This window comes from Anolis carolinensis, chromosome 2 (genome assembly GCF_035594765.1).
Source record: "Anolis carolinensis isolate JA03-04 chromosome 2, rAnoCar3.1.pri, whole genome shotgun sequence".
In the NCBI taxonomy this organism is placed as follows: Eukaryota; Metazoa; Chordata; class Lepidosauria; order Squamata; family Dactyloidae; genus Anolis; species Anolis carolinensis.
In genome coordinates this window covers 57979432-58002162 of record NC_085842.1, presented here as the reverse complement: position 1 = coordinate 58002162, position 22731 = coordinate 57979432, and the positions used below count along the sequence as shown (strand labels likewise).

The window sequence follows — 22731 nt, the reverse complement described above, 5'->3', positions numbered from 1 at the left end:
GAACATTGGAACAAACTGAAGACCTCCATCATCACAGCCTGCGAAGAAAGCATTGGATACCTAACTAAGAAACATCAAGACTGGTTTGATGATAACGACAAAGAGATCCAACAGCTGATTGATAACAAAAGGAAAGCCTTCCAAACATGGCAGAGAGACACCAACTGTGCTGCCAAGAAAAAGATCTATGCCAGTGCAAAAGCTGAGGTCCAAAGAAGGACCAGAGAGCTCAAGAACATCTGGTGGACAAAGAAGGCTGAAGAAATCCAACACCTTGCAGATACCCATGATGCTCAGGGATTTTTCAAAGCCACAAAGATCATTTACGCACCAAGAAACCATGGCATACAGCCCCTACGCTCATCAGATGGAACCAAAATTCTAAAGGACAAAACATCAATTGCACTACGTTGGAAAGAGCACTACCAGAACCTGCTGAATCGCAGCTCCAATGTGGCCGAAGAGACCCTCTCACAAATCCCGCAACAACAAACCAGGGATGAGCTTGCAGCACTGCCTAGTTTGGAAGAAGTCAGCAATGCCATCAGCCAACAAAAAAACAACAAAGCCAGGGGACCTGATGGGATTCCTGCTGAAATCTTCAAAGAGGGTGGACCTGAGCTGATACAACAACTCCACCAGCTCATTAAAAAGGTGTGGATGACCGAGAAAATCCCAGCTGACTTCAAGGATGCCACCATCATCACCCTTTTCAAGAAAGGGGACAGAACAGACTGCGGGAACTATCGTGGTATCTCCCTTCTAACCTCGGCCGGGAAAATCCTTGCAAGAATCCTTGCAAACCGCCTTCTCCCTGTCTCAGAAGACACCCTCCCAGAATCCCAGAATGGCTTCCGTCCCTCCAGAGGAACAGTGGACATGATCTTCACTGCACGACAGCTCCAAGAAAAATGCAGGGAACAAAACCAACCTCTGTACATGGCATTCATTGACCTTGCAAAGGCACACAGTGAATCGCAGCGCTCTCTGGACCATCCTCCAAAAAATCAGGTGCCCTGACAAATTTGTGAACATCCATGATGACATGATGGCAACAGTCTTGGACAGTAACGGCTCCCAAAGTGACCCATTTAAGGTGGAATCAGGTGTCAAGCAGGGATGTGTTATTGCCCCCACCTTATTTTCCATCTTCATCGCTATGATACTTCACCTTGTTGATGGGAAGCTTCCCACCGGAGTGGAAATCATCTATCGGACAGATGGCAAGCTATTTAACCTCAGCAGACTGAGAGCCAAAACCAAGGTCACCACAAAATCTGTTATAGAACTACAATATGCTGATGACAACGTAGTCTGTGCGCATTCAGAAGAAGACCTACAAGCCACTCTAAACACCTTCGCAGAAGCATACGAGAAGCTCGGCCTCTCACTGAACATCGAGAAAACCAAAGTGCTCTTCCAACAGGCACCAGCTAATCCCTCTGCAAAGCCAGGAATACAGCTTAACGGTGTAACATTAGAAAATGTTGACCATTTCCGCTACCTTGGTAGCCACCTCTCCACAAAAGTCAACATCGACACTGAAATACAACACCGCCTGAGCTCTGCGAGTGCAGCATTTTTCCGTATGAAGCAGAGAGTGTTTGATGACCGGGACATCCGTAGAGAGACCAAGGTGCTTGTTTATAAAGCCATTGTCCTCCCAACCCTGCTCTATGCCTGCGAAACGTGGACTGTGTACAGACGTCATACCAAACTCCTGGAGCGTTTCCATCAGCGTTGCCTCAGGAAAATCCTGCAAATCTCTTGGGAAGACAGGCGGACAAATGTCAGCGTGCTTGAGGAAGCAAAGACCACCAGCATTGAAGCGATGCTCCTACGCCATCAACTCCGCTGGACTGGCCACGTTGTCCGAATGCCCGATCACCGTCTCCCAAAGCAGCTCCTCTACTCCGAACTCAAGAATGGGAAACGGAATGTTGGTGGGCAGGAAAAGAGATTTAAAGATGGGCTCAAAGCCAACCTTAAAAACTGTGGCATAGACACTGAGAACTGGGAAGCCCTGGCCCTCGAGCGCTCAAATTGGAGGTCAGCTGTAACCAGCAGTGCTACGGAGTTCGAAGAGGCACGAACGGAGGGCCTAAGGGTGAAACGTGCCAAGAGGAAGGAGCGTCAAGCTAACCCCGACCGGGACCGCCTTCCACCTGGAAACCGATGTCCTCACTGCGGGAGAATATGCGGGTCAAGAATCGGTCTCTTCAGTCACCTAAGAACACACGCCCAAGATACCAAGGTTGGAAGACTATCGTCCTCAAACGACGAGGGATCGCCTAAGCCTAAGACTATGTGGAGGAATATTCAAAAATAAATTGCTGCTACTCTTGCTGAATAAACCAACTACATTCCGTTACAACAGTGAAGAAGCAATTTGTTTTATCTGAGTGCAGCAACACCGCATAAAGTTCTTGTTCACAGATTAATGGAGGATAAGGCTAGCAGTGGATAGTAGTCAATATTGATATGTTATTCGCCCAGAATTAGAGGCAACCTAGTTCTGAATTAGGGATATAAATAATACATAGTAGGCCTCCACCTACAGTACATGGCGGATAGAGGTGCAGGACTCCCATGAAAGTGGGGAAAACTACAATAGAAAAAAAATTTCCTTTAGAAAAACATGTGTTTTGTATAACATACATTATCTTTTGCTTTTGTATGCAATTTTTTTTTTAAAGAAAGGATAAAAAATGCAAATAATTATGGAAAAATCAGAAAAATTTCTTGGGAAACTGGACTGATCCTTGGTTTCATCTAGCCAGGATATTTTTGGCATGTCATGTGATAAACATATTTGGGGAGATATGACAATTGGAATGACTGACTGACATTAAGATGTATGTGTCATTTTGCTTTTTTTCAGAGGCAAGCGAAATATTCTGAAAATAAGCTGAAGTGCACTAAAGCTAGGAATGATTACCTGCTAAATCTAGCAGCTGCAAATGCAGCAGTCAGTAAATACTACATCCATGATGTCTCAGACCTGATTGACGTAAGTACTTGAGGGATTATTTTTTTCTTAATGCATGGATCCCCAAACTTTGTGCAAATGGTCACCGGTGTCCTCCAACTTCCCTTCTCCTGTGTCTTTCAGTGTATTGATTCCTGATTCGTTGCTTATGCATCCAATATGAAACTAGTGTTGCAGAGTGTCAAGCATCATTTTGGGATAACTTTTCAGTATCATCAATTACTTTTTGTATTTTAACATGCATTTTATAGAAATAGGTTTTAATATATATGTTTCATATATTAGTGGTGTTAGTATTAGTATATAGCAGCATTTAAAAATATAAGGGATAGGGATGAGGATGAGGTGGAAAGAATCCAAGTTTCAGCATGGGAATCCAGGTATTGATCTATAGTTGAATTGGGAGATGTGCTAACGTCCTGTGTTTAGATCTTTCCATTTTGGGGCCATTATAGAATTAGAGATTACAAATTCATAAAGGGATTGCTACTAGTTTAATCTCCTATCATGTAGGAAATCCATAGCTATGCCTGAGAGATGGCCATCCAGCTTTTGTCTCTAATGTTCCAGAGAATGTTTGAATGTTTGCCTTTATGTGTGCAATGTCATCCGCCCTGAGTCCCTTTCGGGGTGAGAAGGGCGGAATATAAATACTGTAAATAAATAAATAAATAAATAGAAGGCAAAGCCACATCCACAAAGGTAGTTCTGAGTCATATGAGGCAATCTTACTACAAAATAGAGCTGATGGGAGTATTTCTGTAGCAAAGATGAGAGACAAACATGTTAAGTTTAGGGACTGAGTAGACCAATAAGATTAACAGAAGGGAATTGGTCAGGTAAGAAGGGAATTGGTCAGGTAGGAAAAGTCCATTTGGGAATAGGAAGGGAATCGTGGCTCACTGATTTGATGGGGACTAAGAGCAGAAATGTTAAGTTTTCCTGGAAACTGATAGTAGTTATTAAAAGTACCTTGTAGAAGGCTGGAAAATGGCTGTCAAGGAGTTTATTATGTTTTCATATACTCATTCAGCCCATTGACTCAAGAAATAAGGTTTCTGCTCATATATACTGAGAAACTGTCATAAAGCCTAATATCTCTTTCAGTATAGGATTTTTCTTTCTGGTAGGATATAAATTTACTGTGGCTTTGTAATGGTCATATAAATGACAGAGATCTGTGTATGAAGCTTCTGTCATGGTTTAAATGTTACTTAAGTGCGTCAGGAAGTTAAGCTCATTTAATCCTCTAAATCATATTTATTGTTTCAAGCTAGAATTAAAAAGGAAGTTTTATCTGTGACTTTAAAGCCCTAGAGGGATTTCAGGATATTACAGATGTTGTTTGATAGGTGCATATGTTAATTTCTTAAGCAATGCTTTAAACTGGTACTGTTAAAAACCCACACTACTTTGTTATTCTTCAAAGCTTTGATTATTTACAAGCTGTGAGAGGAGGGGGAATAACCCTTGACAATGTAAACATAAAAACAGAATATGATTCCTTCAATACTTGGTTTTCCTATATTTTCATGTGTGACACCTTTTCTTCTTTTATGGAATTGAGGCTCTGGTTTCCTGGAGAGCTGCTGAATGCCAGTTTTGCTCTGGCTGTTTTTATTGCTATTCCTCCTCCGTACATTTCCTTTCTGATACTTCTATTGGAGTCGGCAGATGGCTTTTCTTCCTCACTCCAGGAAATCCCTTTAGGGGACTTAACCCAAAACAACTTTGATTCAATACAACTAAATTTGCCTAATTATATATTCTGCTTGCTTGAGAAAACAAAGCATGATTAAGCATGCATGAGTTATATATGTGTGTCCTAATTTCAGATTCCCTAAGAGAAGAGCTGTTTGTTTGAACAGATTTTCATACATACATGGTGTTCTTAAGAAGAGCCTTTGAGGGCAAAGTTCCAAGTATTGTCATATAAAAACTATGCCCAAATAAAGACTTCTTCCACTTCTTATCTAGTTTTGAATAGCATTGCACCCAATAACAAAGAATAATCCCAGATTCTCTGAATTAGGTGGGAATCATTTACACTTTGATAGTTCAGATTTTAACTTCTACTCCATATATTGTGTGAGTGATAATATTGTTCAGTTACTCAATACAGAACTCACTAAAGAAACATCAGTAAATGGGAGAAAGCGAGCTGTAAGTATAGTAACCTGGACCCAAATCATGTAGGGCTTTAAAGATAACAACCAACATTTTGTTCTTTGTCCAGAAACTAATAAGCAACCAGTGGAGTGACTTTAGTATGGATGTTCCTAGATGTTCTTGTAACAACTGGTCTGGCTGCTGTGTTTTGAACTAATTGGTACCAAATTTGGTACAGAGGCACCCCAATGTACTGCAAGTCGCTTCTGGTGTGTAATGAAAGGAGCAAGGCTTCTCTGGCCCATCCTCTGTTAGGATATTAGCCAGTATGCCAACATCTTAATTCAAGAAATAACTTTCTAAAATCTGCAGAGATACTCGCAGGAACATCTCAGTGAGCGAGAATCCAAATGTGGTAGGTTAAAACCCAGAACCTCAATCAGTGATTGATACCGGATGAGAAACTCTCTCCTGGACACACACAAAACTGGGAGACTTGGAAGGCACTGAACAGACTGCGCTCTGGTACCATGAGATACAGAGCTAATCTTAAGAAATGGGGTACAAAGTGGAGTCCACGACATGTGAGTGTGGAGAAGAACAAACCATAGATCACCTATTACAATGCAGTCTGAGCTCTGCCACATGCACAATGGAAGACCTTCTCACAATGACACCAGAGGCACTTGAAGTGGCCAGCTTTCAGTAAAAAAAAAAATTATGCCAAGTTTTTAAACTTTGTTTGTGGTTTTTTATACATTATACATTAACTGTATTCTCATTTTACTTCTGACATGATAAAATAAAATAATAAATATCTTAATGTAAAGCACATTGCAGAAGTAACCTTGCACACACTGATAACCTTGAGGTTACCAGCAGGACCGTAGTCAGAAAAATTTTTTGGGAGAGGTTTTGAAAATTACGGGGGGGGGGGGGGGGGTTGAACCCAAGCACACACACACACACACACACACACACACACCCGCTCCATATCTGTCAATACCTGCTTGAGATAGTGCCTGGAGGGACTCTTAATGTTTTGCGTCTCATAGACTTAGCATGGGGATTTGGTTAACCAGTTAAAATTCATGAGTAAACCAGGTTTTTTATAACCTGAAAAATTCCGGGGGCGGGGGTTGAACCCCTAAACCCCCCCCCCTCGCTACAGACCTGGTTACCAGCATGTGCGCTATCACCTTTAGATCCACCAATTTTAGGAAGAGGTATATTTGGCATATCAGTAGTAGCTGATAGTAAGCACTCCTTACCGTCACATCTACCTGGGGTGGCATTTGGAGAGATGGGTCCAGGAGTACTCCCAAGCTGCGAACACAGTCTTTCAGGGGGAGTGTAACCCCGTCCAGAACTGATTGACACACCTCTACCTACCACCAGGTTAGGACCCTTAATGGCAAGCAACTCTGTCTCATCTGGATTCAGTTTCAATTTATATATATTTTTATCCAGCCCATTATCTCCTACAAGCATTCATTCAGAATAGACAGTATCCTTAGCTAAGGTTATTTTTGAATATAGCAACAAGGCCCACTATCTGCATTACTAAAGTGAACTTAGTAGAGAAGTTTATACCATAAGATATTTGTTAGTGATCAAAATTTTATCCTACAGCAAGCTGGCACAGCTATACCACAGACTCTATAGAGAAGCATTTCTGAGTAGTAAGTGACAGTGTATGGTTTTAGTATTGTATATTGCACCCCCTGGCTAAAGATCCCATAGCATCAGAATTCTTCAGATAAAGACAACTGTTTGGCAATAAAAAGGAATACACGCCTCTTATCATGGGAAATTAGTCTCTCTAAATAGATTCAGTGCTGTTTTTAAGGCACTGCTTTTATAATGCACTCTTCTTTGTCTTTGCTTCTTCTTGGTGAGATGATTTTTCTAGTGCCACTGGCAATTTTGAGCACTTGGAGCGCTCTCTTTCTCTATGTTTTGTATGCATATGAAACAAAGATGTTAATACAATACTGACAGTTAAGAATGACTGGGAAGAGCTGCCCTTGATCTCTTTGGCTATTGGAGACGACCAGCTTCAAGTAGCAAAATGCTATAGCATGGCATGTGGCAGGCGAGCATTCTTTACAGATTGGCATTTGGTGTACAGCTTGAATTATATGTTGCCTTTGTTATACATACAAAATAAAAACCCAACAAAGGCATTCTTTTTGTTTCCAAGTAAAGGGGAGATTGCAGTCTAAAACTTTTGCTTTTTTTGACTTAATGCTGGAATTGATTCAAACCAGTTTTCCAGGAGATAATCTTTCAGTCTTCTGTAGATTTTTTTTTCTTTTTCTGGTGATTGATAACCTTACATTAAGCTAATTCACATTGCCATCTGGGCACAGCATATATTTTATTCTTATAGGAATATTAATAAAAATGACGGATTGAATTGAGCTCAAAATAAGATGGTGCGAATTGACCCTAACAATATCTGACTAAAATAATTAAATGTTTAGAAGAACTGTTTTGCAGCCTCGTATGGTTTGTCTTACGTGTATTTTTAGACTAAATGTATGGGCAACTCCTACATGCCCTTGAAAAAACTTGACATTTGGTTTGTGGCTTTGAAAATTACCCAAGTCAGAAGCTCATGTGGCTGACAGAATATGTCTTGATGTGGGGAGTTTAGTCTACTCCTGGCTTGGTTGTAAAGTGATACCCTTTTAATTAGCTATTGCCAGGGTTTCTCAGATGAGGAAGTGTGTGGTTAGGACTGTTCTATCTCTATTTTAAACTGTGGTAATGAGGACTGAACGCAGTGGGAATGAAGGGTTACACCCAACAGGAAGTAGGGTCACAAAAGTAGATTCATTGAACTCTAAACTTTAAGTGCTTAAAAATGTAGATTTTCAGGGGGAAATCCAACATATATGGATTTTGATCAGCAGTCGTCTTCAAGGATGCTTTAGTAAATATAACATATTTTAACACAATGACTTTACTGATAATAAAATTATGTCCATATATAACACTACTTTACAAAAAGGAAAATGTGGGAAAGAGGAGGTTGTATGTCCAATGCTTTATTTCATATATACATATATATTTGTGTATGTTATTTTAAATGTATACATGTCCAAAAATAAATGTGTATCCTTCAATACTTCCTCTAGGTGGGCCTTAATTTTACTTCTATCCATCAGTTCTTTTGGTCCCGTGCACTTGAAAATGTATAAGTGCCTATCAAACTTACATGGCTGCTTTGACCTATTTTCTCCCTACTCATACTGGCATCTACATGTCTCTTGTTGGGCTGCTCATCCATGCATCTGCTTCAGTCTTCTCAGTACTTGTCATAGGCTGCTATTTAGTTCTGGAGAATCAGTATTTTAATGCTTTCCCAAAGAATAGGGAGTTGAATGAGAAATCTCAATATCAGTGCCATCTGACGTAGGATTAAGTTAGCAAATTTATTTTGCTTATTTGAATATAGAGCAAAAAAACCCAGTTTAAGGATGTCAGTATGTCCTAATTGGCTTGATTGTATCGGATGCAATCGTTCCTTCTCAACATTTTTAAAATTTGTGAATGCACAATTTCAAGAGGCACAAAGTAGGGTCAACAAAAACAATATGGTATTAACAATAACTTAATAATAATAATAATAATAATAATCATCATCATCATCATCATCATCTTCATTTGTACCATGCTGCCCTATCTCCCCATGGGGACTCAGGCCAGCTGCCTGAACATAGTAACAGGCAAACATTCAATGCCTACATAAACAATGCAAAGCTAGATATAGATCTATAATTATATATACTAATTTCACATATGCATTTTCCCCTGAAACGTTTGCAAATATATATGTTCATTTCCCTCCTGCAATATTTGCAAGCCCTATATATTTATGTTTGTATCTATCTAGAAATCTGTGTGTGTGCATTTCCCCTACAATATTTGCAAGCCCAGTATATCTATATTCATATCTATCTATCTAGACATCTATATATAGATGATTATAACTGTATAGGATTTGCAAAGACTTGCAAACATGTGAGGTGAAAATTCATATATAAAATAATGTATACAGATATACAGGTGCATGGAAATCTCTAGATATCTATATGTATATAGGATTTGTAAAGACCTGCAAACATATGAGGGGGAAATTCATATATAAAATTAATGTATATAGATAGATAGATAGAAATATAAAGGTACATACGGATTGCAAAGGCTTGCAGGGGGAAATGCCTATATATTTGTAGCAGAGATTAACAAATATTTCAGGGGAAAATGCTTTTTATAAGATTAATGGCCTGTTTATAAGATTAACGGGCTGTGGCGCAGGCGGGAGAGCAAGCCAGCTGCAATTAACTGCAGTGAATCACTCTGACCAGGAGGTCATGAGTTCGAGCCCCGCTCGGAGCCTATGTTTGTTTGTCTTTGTTCTATGTTAAAAGGCATTGAATGTTTGCCTATATGTGTAATGTGATCCGCCCTGAGTCCCCTTCGGGGTGAGAAAGGCGGAATATAAATGCTGTAAATATATATATATATATATATATATATATATATATATATATATTCTTCTTCCTGACTTTCAAGGGCTTCTTTCCCTTTTCAAAACATTCCCTTGGTTAAGAGCGAGGGAGGCTTTGGATAAGTAAACACTGATAAGGGAGTGTAAGATGAGAGATAAATATATCATATATTGCAAGCAACGGCCTCCAGGCTCCACTGCCAGCTTGACCTTGACCCGATTATAAGCCCGATGAGGCTTTTTCAGCTCATAAAAAGGGCTGAAAAACTCGGCTTATCTTCGCGTATATACGATAGATTGTTTTTTCCTGATCCTTTTAGCAACTATTCCAACAGTAAAGAACTCGATGCAGTGCAGGTCTTCAGACTTTTAAGTTCTTCAGAGAATGCTGGTGGTGGCAGGAGGCTCATTCCATCTCATTTGCCTGAGCTGCCTGAGCCCAGGGACTGTGGAATGGCTTTGGGGATCTCAGATAGCACATGGTGATCAGAGATAGCAGTCCCCACTGCCAAAACACTGGAAAATGTCTGGATTTTAATGGAAGATTCAGACTTTTGCCAGTGTTTTTTAATCCATAGTCAAGTTGAATTACTTGGCTTACCCAGCGTTGAAATACATTAGCCAGTGTTCATCATATGGATACACCAGGCTACTGCAAGTGCTACACAGAATTCAAGGACAGTGTAAATGCAGCCTCTATCTCCTTAGAAGAAAAATCGGGAAAATTCAGTGCATCCAGGGGAAAGTCAAAGATTCACAGATTGCCCATTCCCCTTTCTGTTCTTTAACTAGTTTCTAAGCCATAATAGGATTTCTCTTCTTATCTCATAATTGCTGAATTTATTCAGGAGTTTTTGGCAATGAATTATGTGAAATGACTTTTTGAAACTCTGAGTATACTATGTCTGTTGGATCACTTTTACCCACATAATTTTTGACATTCTCAAAGAGCTGGAAAGAGCTAGTAAGATAGGCTTTACTTTTGTGGAAGACATGTTTATTCGTTTTCAGCAGGTTTGGCATTTTTTATAAGCAACAGTTATATCTTTAATAATGAGTTCCACCCGTTTACCCAGAACAGTCTTAGATTCACTGGCCTATAATTTCCCTGATTCCCCCTGGGTCTGTTTTTTTCAAATGGTGTTACATTGGCAACTCTCCAGTCCTCTGGTGCAGACATGCTTATGTAACATGTATTTTTAGAAAATTAGCAATTTACATTTAAATTCTTGGATGGATAACATCTGGATCAGATGTACATGTTTTTAATGTATTGGTAAGATCAAGAACATCTACCTTTATCACCACTATTTATTTTGGATACAGAAACTTCTGAAAAAAACATTTTCTGGCACAGGTATCTGTTTAGTATCTTCTGCAATGCAGACAAATGAAAATAATTTAAGAGCCAAAATGCAGCAATTTTCTGTTGCTCAGATGTCCAATAACCTGCAGTGGCTCTACAGGCAACATCCCGAATCCTATAAAATCTCTTAAGGTCTTAACAGTGCTCCCTTCCTCCTTTCAGTTTTTATTGTAATCTTTTAGGTTTGGTCATAACATGTCATGCTTTGTTTAGAATTAGAGTAGCAAAGTCTTATAATGACAGTTCCCAAATGGATGCATATATGTATGAAAGTCCCATTCCTTGAACATTTGCCAGGCCTCTGACCTGTACAGCCTCCTCGATTTCGATTTCAATTTAGGAAGATTGTATTGGGTTACAACTAAAATTACAATTGAACCACTGGATTATTTGGAACATTTTAAAAAGAAATCCTTTATTTGTGTTGGATAATAATAATAATATTAATATTAATATTAATAATAATAATAATAATAATAAATCACACAGTCCTAGACACTTGGGAAGTGTTCGACTTGTGATTTTCTGATACGAAATCCAGCATAACTATCTTGTTTGCTGTGTCATACAATATAATAATAGTTTATTTTTAACCCATCCTCTCTCCCCGAAAGGACTCAAGACGGACTCTTTAAGAATAAGTAGTCCAGTATCATGAAGACTAATCTAATTTAGGGTCAATTCAGATTATATAAAATGTGTAGATTGTACTGATTTCTCTAGTCAATTACAGTTGATCATTGTTGTTTCTTGTTTGCCTTTGCATTCTTCTAAAAGAGGTGTGCAGCTATGTACTGTTTCCCATTATACGAAGGAAGAGGAACTAATTTCTTTTTTGATATGACTTAAATCTGAATTGAGGGATGTCTCTTCAAATAATCCATGAAGATGATATGTCTTCTTTGGTCAGCGTTGCTCATGGCAGTAACAGAGTTTTAATATTTCACTTTGAGTTAGGAGTAAGGGGGGAAATCCTGCTGTAAAATCCTTCTGTGAACATGCCTTAAAGTAGCAAGAGACCAAAGGACAATAAAAAACATGGGATTTACAACATCCAATGTTACATCTGGAAAATAGGAGTGTTGTTTTCGTCTGTTCCTTTTTTGCCTGTCTAATTTCATTTATTTCATACAAGACCACTGATTTACATTGGTTAGTTTTGCGTCATTCAAGAATTTGGACTAAGTCACTACATTAGCCAGTAGGAAGAAAGTTACAACATCTTTGTTGTGTACAGACCCCACTTGAGTGGCACAAAGTACACAAGACTGCAGCCAAAATATTTGTTGGCTTATAACAAGGGAACCTTCTATATTGAAAAGAAGTTTGGGAAGGCTGTAATTAATTAGTAGGAAATTATATATGTGCATGTGTATAGAAATTATGTTTCTGTATCAGCAGTTAAAACTCACATTTTTCTCAAAGGTGAATGAAAAACTTCTTAAGCATGGCAAACTGCTTCATCATGGAGAACACAGTAGAAATTGACAGGGCCATTTTCTGTACTATAGAAACATACGTTAATGGAATTTTGGTTTGAATCCTTGATTATTTTATTCAAGTCCATCAGTTAAGGAAGGATCCAAATGAACTTGCTTGGGAATCTGTCCCATGGGGATGAGTGGGGTGACAGGAGTTGGAAGAGGTCTTATGGTCCATTGAGTCCAACGCCCTGCTCAATGCAGGATCTCCAAGTAAAGCATTACTTTCAAGGTAGCTGTCCTGCCTCTTTGAAGACATCCAGAGAAGAACCTCACTAAGCAGTATGAATTTCACATAGCTGTGTTTCATTATATTGATGCACATGGGAAGGAGAAAGCTACATCCTTCTGGTTGTCTCTTTCTCATTTAGGGGAACTAACTTTTGGGGGAACTGTTTGGTGGGAACTAACTTCTGATCCAATTGTCAGTGGTTGTGAAGTTGGAATATTGGCTCAACAGGATTTATTCTGATAAGACAGTGATTTTCAGGAATGTGCCCAGAAGTGTTTGCAAGACATCATCATCTTCATATCTGCTATCATTCTGTTGCTTTTTTGTGTTCTATATAGTCATATTTAGATTGTTGGCCTGGGAGCAAGGCCTGTGTCTTTTGTTTTCTGTACAGCTTCTGGTATACAAACATTCTATGAATATCAACCTCTCTCTCTCCCCTGCCATCCATATTTCCACTGTGCTCTAGAAAGAAAATAATGATAAGATGTATGAGGTTACTCTAATAGCAGAGGTATACAGATTCCTTCCATTGATTGGTGTTTCAGATTTATTCTGGTGAAAATGCTATTTTGCAGCTATTGAGGATTATCATAGTTAGTAGGTGCTGTTATTTAGGTTCATGTCTATTTCTTCCTCTTTCATAGTGCTGTGACCTGGGATTCCATGCCAGCCTGGCACGGACATTCAGAACATACCTTTCTGCTGAATACAATCTAGAAACCTCACGCCATGAGGGACTGGATATCATTGAGAATGCTGTGGACAACTTGGATGCACGAAGTGACAAACACACAGTCATGGATATGTGTAACCAGGTCTTCTGTCCTCCACTGAAGTTTGAATACCAGCCTCATATGGGGGATGAGGTATGCAATGGTTTTATTTGTTCCTTAATACTAAATGTTTGTGGAGTTGCTTCAGGCATAATACTTTCCTCACTTAAGAATTAATCAGGTACTTTTAGAGGTACTGTGTTTCATATATAATTGTTGTATTTGGCTTATATTTAGGTACAATTACTTCTGCTCTACTTTGTTGTTAGCACAGATATCTAAACAATTGATACTCTATATTGCTGGAATGTTCCTCTGTTCAGTACTTTGATGAACAAATCAAAATACAAATAGATTATTAAAAAATTAAAACAGCTCTGTTGGATGGGCATAAAAGACACTATTCCTAAAATATTGTACCTGACAGTGTGTAGTCAGGGTCTCTGAAGAGATGAGAAACCTACAGCACATATGCTTGACCTTTCTTGACTTGCCTAAGCAGCCAGAGCAGATCTGGTTGAGCAGGTATGGGTAGTAGTGAACAACTTTGGCCAGGGTATGATTCTGTTGAGCCTGAAAGAGATTCTGGCAAGACTTCTGTTCATTTGTCTGTTCTTCATTTTGTTTTGTTTTGTTTTCTAAAAAATACCCTCTCTAAAATCCATTGTACTGGATTATTTTCAGCCATTCTCTGATATCCCCTTCTTGGGAAATGTTTTGGCATCTTTTGGCATGTGCCTGCATTTTTACTTCCAGTCTATTTTTAGGACTTGGACTATGTAGATTTTTTTCAGTTTTGCTTAAGATCTAGTTATGTAGAACGAGAGACTTCCCAGTGGCCAATTTAGCTCCTGTACAGTATATACTGGACTGGTTTGCTAAGCTGCTAGTAACTATGAACTAGTGTAATTTTCTAAGTCTGTAATATATCTTGGAAGAGAGAACTTTTTGGAAAACCTACAGGTGTCATTGATGAATCTGTTCAACTCAGTAGCCACTGGTCTCTTTTGTTCCTCCAGGTTTCATCTTGTACCTGATATATATTTAACATACATATCAAAACTTCAAAAGCTGTTCATCAAATCCATGTCTAAACCAGGTTGACAATCTCTTATCCCAAAATCTGAAATGCATAAAAATACAAAATGAGATCTATCTTTGCTTTCTGATAGTCGAATTTACACAAATGTTGTTTCATGCACAAAATCATTAAAAATGTTGTGTTTAAAGTTACCATCAGGCTATATTTTTGGTTTGAATCCCATCTCTAAGATATCTCATTATGAACATAATGCAAACACAGGTATTTCAAAATTCAAAAAGAAAAGTGAAATCCAAAACAGTTTTGGTTCTAACCACTTTGGATAAGGGATACTCAACCTAAACTCGTAATAAATTGACAGTATGACAGAGTTGTTCCCCGGATCATGCAAAAAAGATTCAGCTTGTGTTGGATGAAGTAATCTTCCTGTTGAAGACTTAGACCTCTGGTTCAAAACTACTTCTGGATTTAATTCTTAGCCTGGTTGCTCCAGTTCTACAGTGGCCAGGAGTTTGTACAGTTAAGGGTAATGCAGTGGCTGTTCCTGTTTGTGTAGATGTTATTTCTGCTCACAGTGAAAGCCAGAGCATACATTTTGTAAACAAATATTGAACACAACAGCAAAAAATATGCTTCTGGTTACAATTACAATTAAATATTCAGCTTCCTGTTTTTCATTTTATTTTCAACATGCTAAAATTTTGAGACATCTTAATTGTAAAGATGCACATTAGTTGCCGCCTTTCAGTGTTCTGCTCTGTCTTGAAATTGCATGCATTTATCTGTTGCTTTAAGTTTGGATTTTTTACCCCTTCAGGTATGCCAAGTGAGTGCCCAGCAACCAGTTCAGACAGAGTTGCTCATGAGATACCACCAGCTGCAGTCTAGACTTACTACGCTCAAAATAGAGAATGAAGAGGTGAGAGTTATAATTGTCTTTCATCTTTAAGTAAACAAGCTCTATCAGTTCACTTATCTCAATGATTCTATACAAGATACTGAATACCAATTACAGTTGTTAATCTAACATAGCTGTTTCAGTTTAAAAGATTATAATCCTTGGAAAATGTAAAACATGGTTTTTTGGAGGAAGACTCTGTTTAGCTTGTTTGTTTTTGAATTATGTATGTGATAAACAGTTGATGTCTAGCGAAACCTTAGGACTTTCTCATAATATTGCTGACTTAAGGTTGTCAAATGCTCAGGACAGATGTGGCATATCTACAGCAAAGGATGCATATGATATATTGGAAAGGAATACATAGGACTTAGGACTCCCTTTGGAATAAAGTTGCAAAGTAAATGAATATTTAATGATATCCTGAGAATAGTATATAAAGAATGGGTTTCCAGAGCACAACAAATTATCTATTCTGGTTGCACTGTCAGCACCTAGATCTTAGGTATCAATTAAGTCTCAGTTTAGAAATGTTACTTTTTGGACTATAACTCTCAGGATCCACTCATGTAGTGGCCATGATGACTGAAGAATTCTGGGAGTTGTAGCTAGTGACCATGATGACTAGCAGAAACCTTTCCAAATTTTCAGATGTGCAGCATTTCTATTAATATGCTACTAGCAGTATTGACTAATGTGTTTGCCCTGCTTTTGTTCTACGTTGCAAGGTGACGTAAAATGTAGCCTCAACAAATAGAGCATCCAGTAAGTCCTGGATCCCTAAATTGTAATCTCCATCCATAGATTATAATTTAAGGCACTTAATTGTAGTCTTCTGTCTCTTCCACTTAGGAAATTGTTAATTCAAAAAGAAGGCAAGTCTCAAAGGCCGTGCAGTCGTATTGACCTAATTGTACGTCCTCTCACTCTGTTTCACAATCTTCTGTGCCTACATTTCCGCAGGTGCGAAAAACATTGGATGCCACTATGCAGACATTGCAAGACATGCTGACGGTGGAAGATTTTGATGTCTCGGATGCCTTCCAGCATAGTCGCTCCACTGAGTCAGTCAAATCAGCTGCTTCGGAGACTTACATGAGTAAAATCAACATTGCCAAGAGGAGAGCCAACCAACAAGAAACTGAAATGTTCTATTTTACTGTGAGGATAATTTTCTGTCTGTACTGAGCACAGTGTTGGAAAAAAATGCTAGATGTAAAGTTGATATCATAGGTACTAAGATGACAATGTAGAGTGGTTTTTCTGCTATTAGAATTCCTTTTCTTGTCTCTTCAGCATATTTCAAAAATAACATATTAAATGTGCCTTGCTAGTTCTAAAAAAGGGTATATCCTCACATTTGAGAGTGCCGGCATCTGACATTTTTGTCTCATTTGAAGGAGGGTCCAATTCTTCATAGTTTGGAGGTGGAAATTCCTAATAGAAGTGCTCCTGTTTGGTAAAAATGGAGAATGAGTCAGTACTACAGTTTTTGTGTGAAACCATATGTTTTGGCCAAACAACATAACTTTTAAATGAGTAATCTAAAACGTTTCTCACTTCCAGCTCAAGAATTTTACAGGTACCATTAGGTTTTCTCTTACAGTAAGGGTGGGAAACTCTGGAGTGTCTAGGGATTAATTCTTACCGCACCCCTAACATCTGCCATAGGTAACAGGCAGAACCGGTCCAAGGCAATTTTGGAATGTAGGCAAACAGAAAGGTTGGTGCCCCGCCCCCCAAAATTTGGCGCAACCCCCCCCCCCCCCAGACACACACTATTCAGGTGTATAAACCTCACTTGCCTTGTTTTCAGCAGACCTCACAATGTCTGAGGAGGAAGAGGAGGCACGCAGGCGTTTCTCCGGTTTGTAGAGTGGGGACAGCCTCCCTTCTTGCAAGGGAAGTTGTCCCCACTTTCCAAAGGGAAAACGCGCCCATCTGCGCCTGTGTACAGCACCATTGGCCATTTTGGGTGATGGTGCTGTGCAGTTTGGCGCGGAGCTTCGATTGCTCGCACAGGCGCAAGCGATAAAAGCCCCGCGCCAACAGCGGTGTGCTGGCATCGGCAGCGCTACGGGGGTGCTGTCGACGCCTCGACAGCGCCCCTATCGGCATGCGTCCGAAGCGGCCGCTTCAGCAGCCTCTACGTTCAACCGGCCCTGGTAAGAGGTTTATTGCTCTCCTTTTTAAAAATCATTTAAAGGTGCAGTTTTTCATGTGTCCTTTGCTATAGATAAGAATCGCCATTTCTGAAGACTTCCAGGATGTCAGCTTATTTGTGAGGGAAACCAGACCTTACTAATAACACTCCTGTAAGCTATGGTTCAGTGCTACTCAAAACAGAAGTCTGTGAATGAATGCAAGTCTGTAAGCCATCTGCTATGGGTCCCTTGAGATCTTCTAGGAAAGAAAGAAACAATTGGAATCAACAGGCAATAGTATGGTGCCAGTTCCTGTCCCATTGGAGTTTGGGGGGAAGTTCTCCACGTCTGATAGCTTAAGATGCTCTGCTATACATCACACAAGAGAAAAACTCTCATTTTTAAACCCTATTTTCCTGGTTGGGGCAAATCCAGGTTGGGTGGGGGCTACTTATAGCCCGTTTGTTGTCCACCCTGGCAATTCCGATCTTTCTTTGTGGTTCAAAGGCCTAATATCCAGTCTGTCCTTTCAAACTCATGTACAGCTCCTCCTTATGTTACACTGCAAGCTTCTTTGGAAACACAAGGATAGTTAAACAGCACATTTAGACCACTGGGGAGGGAGAAAGAGAGAGAGTAAAGAAAACATAATGTTTGAAATTGAAAGTGAAAAGCCTGGCATATGGGGCCATGTAGAGTGCCTGCAGCAATATAACAGATTACTTATCAGATACCTGAATAATAGAGTAGCAGACCTGGAAGTCAGTGATCCCTGTACATATTTTTTTTTTCATTTTTTTCAAAATAGTTATATCAGAAGCAACTTTGTTCATCACTTCCAACTTATGATGACTGTGCCACAAGGTCTTCTTGGAAAGATTTGTTCAGGAGGGTTTTTGAACTTGGTTCCCTCTAACGCTAGGAGAATGTGACTTGCCCAAGGTGACTCAGAGGGTTTCCACAGTTGTGTTGAGATTTGAACTATGGTCTGGGTGTGTTGGGCTCCTAAAGGAGAAGTCCGAAGAGGAGACATGGTGGCTGTCTTTAAACATCTGAAGGGATGCCATGCAGAAGAGATGGCAAGTTTGTTTGCTTGTAAAGAAATTCCATTTAAATATTAGGAAGAACGTTTTTAAATAGTAAAAGCTGTTTGACATGCAATAGATTGCCTTAGAGTAGTGGTTCTCAACTTGTGGGTCCCCAGATGTTTTGGCCTTCAACTCCCAAAAATCCTAACAGTTGGTAACTGGCTGAAATTTCTGGGAGTTGTAAACCAAAACACCTGGGGACCCACAGGTTGAGAACCACTACCTTATAAGATGGTGGACTAGACTTCTTTGGAAGTTAGATGATAATCTCTCAAGAGTTGGACTAAATGACCCTTGTAGTCAATTTCAATCTTATGATTCTATGAACAATATCTAGTGATATGACAGTAAGAGTTGCACCATTGTACTCAGCAATGAGATAGTGTTAATTAATGTTCAGACTATTTCATTCCATAACCTCCATAGTCTTGTAAAATATGATTTTATAATTATCCACATGTTACAGAGAAGAGTCAAAGCTGTGATCTGGAGTAGCAAAATCTTAATATGTAACCTGGTCTTTGTACTACTGTATAGTTCTATACCATCATAGCAAATATTATTTCCTTAGCCTAGATGCTTTTCCCTAATTTGTGTCTTGAAATCCTCAAGGGGCATTATGTTTATGTTCTTCAACCTTCCCATTTCTGCTTCCCCACCCCAGTACCTCCCTCTCCACTTGCCTTTCTGCTCTGCTCTGTGCTTTTACTTTCCTGTATGACACTATTATTAGACGTGAGGCAATTTGAAAATAAAAGTTATGCTCAGAACAATTCCACCAGAGAAGTATCAGCCAAGCCAGCAGACCTCATGAAGTGAGAATTCTTCTCTGCTTTATCGTTGTTTGCACAAAAGTGGAGTCCTTTCTGTGGAGAAGGGAAAAGCGTCTTTGCTTATTGAGGCCATTCCCAGAAGCCGGACAAAAGAACGCTTTCTTTGAACTTTTGTCTTTTGAGTTCCTTGTGATCTCAGGCTCTGACCTCAAGCACATGGTTTGGCACAAAGGTTTTTGGCCTTATGAGATCACCAGGACTGATACTTAAATGGTGAAAAAGTAAAAGCCCAAGTGAAAAAGGCATCTTTGATCTAACTTTGTGTCTATATATAACTGATGTCTGGTTCATTAAGGCAGCCTACATGTCCTCTGCTCTGTGCTGATGTTCCAATAGGAGAAGAAATATACCTGATATAATATTTCACTAAGCATCTTTCCCTGTACGTTTTTGTTTATATGTGTGTGTGTTTTCTCTCTTACAGAAATTTAAGGAATATCTGAATGGCAGTAATCTTATTACCAAGCTACAGGCTAAACATGATTTATTGAAGCAGACTCTAGGAGAAGGTAAGTAACATATATATCCTAACAAAGAGAGTGAATTTCTCATCAAAAGATAATTTGAATCCTGATCTATAGATCTCACCTGTTATTTGCTGATTTCTTTTGGCACTGTTTGTTGGTAGCTGCATCTGTTGCAGCACAGTGAAAGACAGAGGAAAATTGTTGTTTTTTCCACCTATCTTTCAAGTTTGCCTGAGATTGGCATTGGAATGCCCCCTGCATTGATTCTTTTCTTAAGGCATAAAAGAGGCATTCCTTCGTTAGGTTTGTGTGTGTGTGTGTGTGTGTGTGTCAGGAGCAACTTGAGTCGCTTCTGAAGTGAGAGAATTGGCTGTCTGCAAGGACGTTGCCCAGGGGATGCCCTGATGTTTTAAAATATTTTTACCATCCTTGTGGGATGCTTCTCTCATGTCTCCGCATGGAGCTGGAGCTGATAGAGGGAGCTCATCCGCACTCTCCCCGAGTGGGATTTGAACCTGGCAACTTTCAGGTCAGCAACCCAACCTTCAAGTCACAAGGCTTTAGTCCACTACGCCATCGGGGCCCCCCCTTCATTAGGTATGCACCCCATTATTTCTGTTTTGCCAGCTAAGGAGATATAAGTGGATGCTCTTTGTTGAGTGGAAAACAGAAATCAAAACATATTCCTTTGTAACACGTTTACTGTGTTCTTTTTAACACTCATCACTTTCATTTGGTAAATAAGGGTTCCATTTCATTTGGAAAATAAAGGATCTCTGTAAACAACTGCAGTATGTCTCAGTATGAACAGATGCATATGTTGGGTCTTCTGTTACACATAAAAAGCTTTTCAGTTACTATCTTTGAAAACGAACCATCAACAGGAAAAATGATAGACTGGTGTTTCAGAACCAGAGTCTGCACCACTAGATTTTAGTAGGTTTCACTCCAGCAAAAATGAGTGGTGTTAAATATAGTCAGTAATAAAGGGAGGAGTTGTTTCAGCATCCTGCTATGCATGCAGTGAAAGTGAAATTTCCTACTTGCAAAGGAATTATTTCTGGTCGTCCTACATGATAGCTATCAAATGCTCTTTGTCCTTTTTACAGCCAAGGAATTGAATTAAGAGGAGAATCTTGTGACTTAATTTAGTCAAAATGATTTAGGAAGAATTTGACAAAACACGGGGCCCTTAATGTTTCTCTAAATTTCTAAATAATGTGGCATTTTTGCTATAGTTTTTTTTAATGCAATGTCTTGAGTTCCACCTTGGGAGAAAGATGGCCTGGAAAGGAAAATAATAAATAACAAAAAGATTTTCAACACAAAGGGAGATTATCATGATTGAGAAAGCCTTGATGCTCATACATCACCATACACGTTTGTAATCTGATCTAGAATTGAATGTGCTAACAAATGGTCATGGTCTTTAAGAACCACATTTTAGTGATGATCTGCCCATGAGCATTGAAGAATGTAGCCTACCCACGTGCCCCCCCCCCCCCCACACACACATAAGTGGAAACACCCATGGCAGAACTGTGTGTCCATATGAACCTGGTTTTTCTACATGAGAAAGACTTACTACATCTCATATCCAGAATTCTGAAATCTGAAATACTCCAAAATCCAACATTGGCCCCATGGGGTGGCTGAAGTAGGGACACCTTTCTGTTCTAATAGTTCAGTATACACAATTTTGTTTCATGCACAATTTTAAAAATAATAATATTGTTTATACATTTTCCTCCAGGTTGTGTGTATAAGACCTATATGATTTTTATATTTAAACATAGGTTACATCCCCAAGATATCTCATTATGCTTCTTTCCCAAGCATTTCAGAGAAGGGGTATTTAACCTGTATCTGGCAGGAATTTTTGGAATATATTGACCAACCTAAGGACATACTTAGATATGTTAGATACCTTCCAATATGTAGTGATATGTTATCCCATTATGGTTAATTATTTTGACCTACACATTTCAATCAGTTCCTGAGTCTTCCACTTCTGAGTTGATTGATTTTACTGTGGTATTGTTATGTATTGATGATGTGAATTATGTTTTCCTTTGATAGTAATGTATCTGTATTTATTGCACTGTATGTATTGTTACATTACGAGTACTTTGTAGGCCGCCTCAAGTCCCTTTTGGGAGATGGTGGTGGGGTAGAAATAAATTATTATTATTATTATTATTATTATTATTATTATTATTATTATTATTGATACAAAGACAGTATGACAGCAAATAAGATCTATATTCTGGATTTTGTATCACAAAATCACAAATTATTATTATTATTACTATTAAAATTATTATTTCAGAGGATAACTGCAAGGAACTGGCAGCTAAAAAGAAACTCCTAAAATAAAATTTCTTTAGCATGCTTTGATGATTTTTCTTATAATGGTTAAGGCTGCCAGAGTCTTCTCTGACACTATGCTTTTAGACCTTGCATTACTTTAATTTCTGTAGTGAGCTCAACTGAACCAAGGTTAAATAAATACTGATATAGTGGAATTTTGCCTACACGAACCTATAATAATAATAAACACATTCTTTAATGCTGCTGTATGCCCCTTTTCCTATTATGACTCCCCCAGAATATGTCATAGTGACCTACGTATGACTGCTCATAACAGTTTCCTCTATCCAGAGCAAGAAGGCTCTTCAAAATGTTTAACTTAAGTAGATGCCCAAGGTTAAATGTATGATTTATGTCCTGTCCTGAAGAAACCAAGGGAAACCTAGTTGACCTGTTAACTGTAAAAGTTGTGTTGGG

At 38.9% G+C, this 22731-nt stretch overlaps 1 protein-coding gene across 5 annotated transcripts in view; it reads left to right on the top strand.

The window, feature by feature from the left end:
• The window catches only part of srgap3 (SLIT-ROBO Rho GTPase activating protein 3), a 258575-nt gene that overhangs the window by 185085 nt on the left and 50759 nt on the right, over window positions 1-22731 (top strand). For all 5 annotated transcript variants that reach the window (XM_062969763.1, XM_062969762.1, XM_062969761.1 and 2 more), the window contains exons 6-10: window positions 2882-3010; window positions 13344-13565; window positions 15332-15433; window positions 16376-16573; window positions 19902-19986. In XM_062969763.1, coding sequence (XP_062825833.1) covers window positions 2882-3010; window positions 13344-13565; window positions 15332-15433; window positions 16376-16573; window positions 19902-19986 — 736 coding nt within the window. The remainder of the gene's footprint in view (window positions 1-2881; window positions 3011-13343; window positions 13566-15331; window positions 15434-16375; window positions 16574-19901; window positions 19987-22731) is intronic.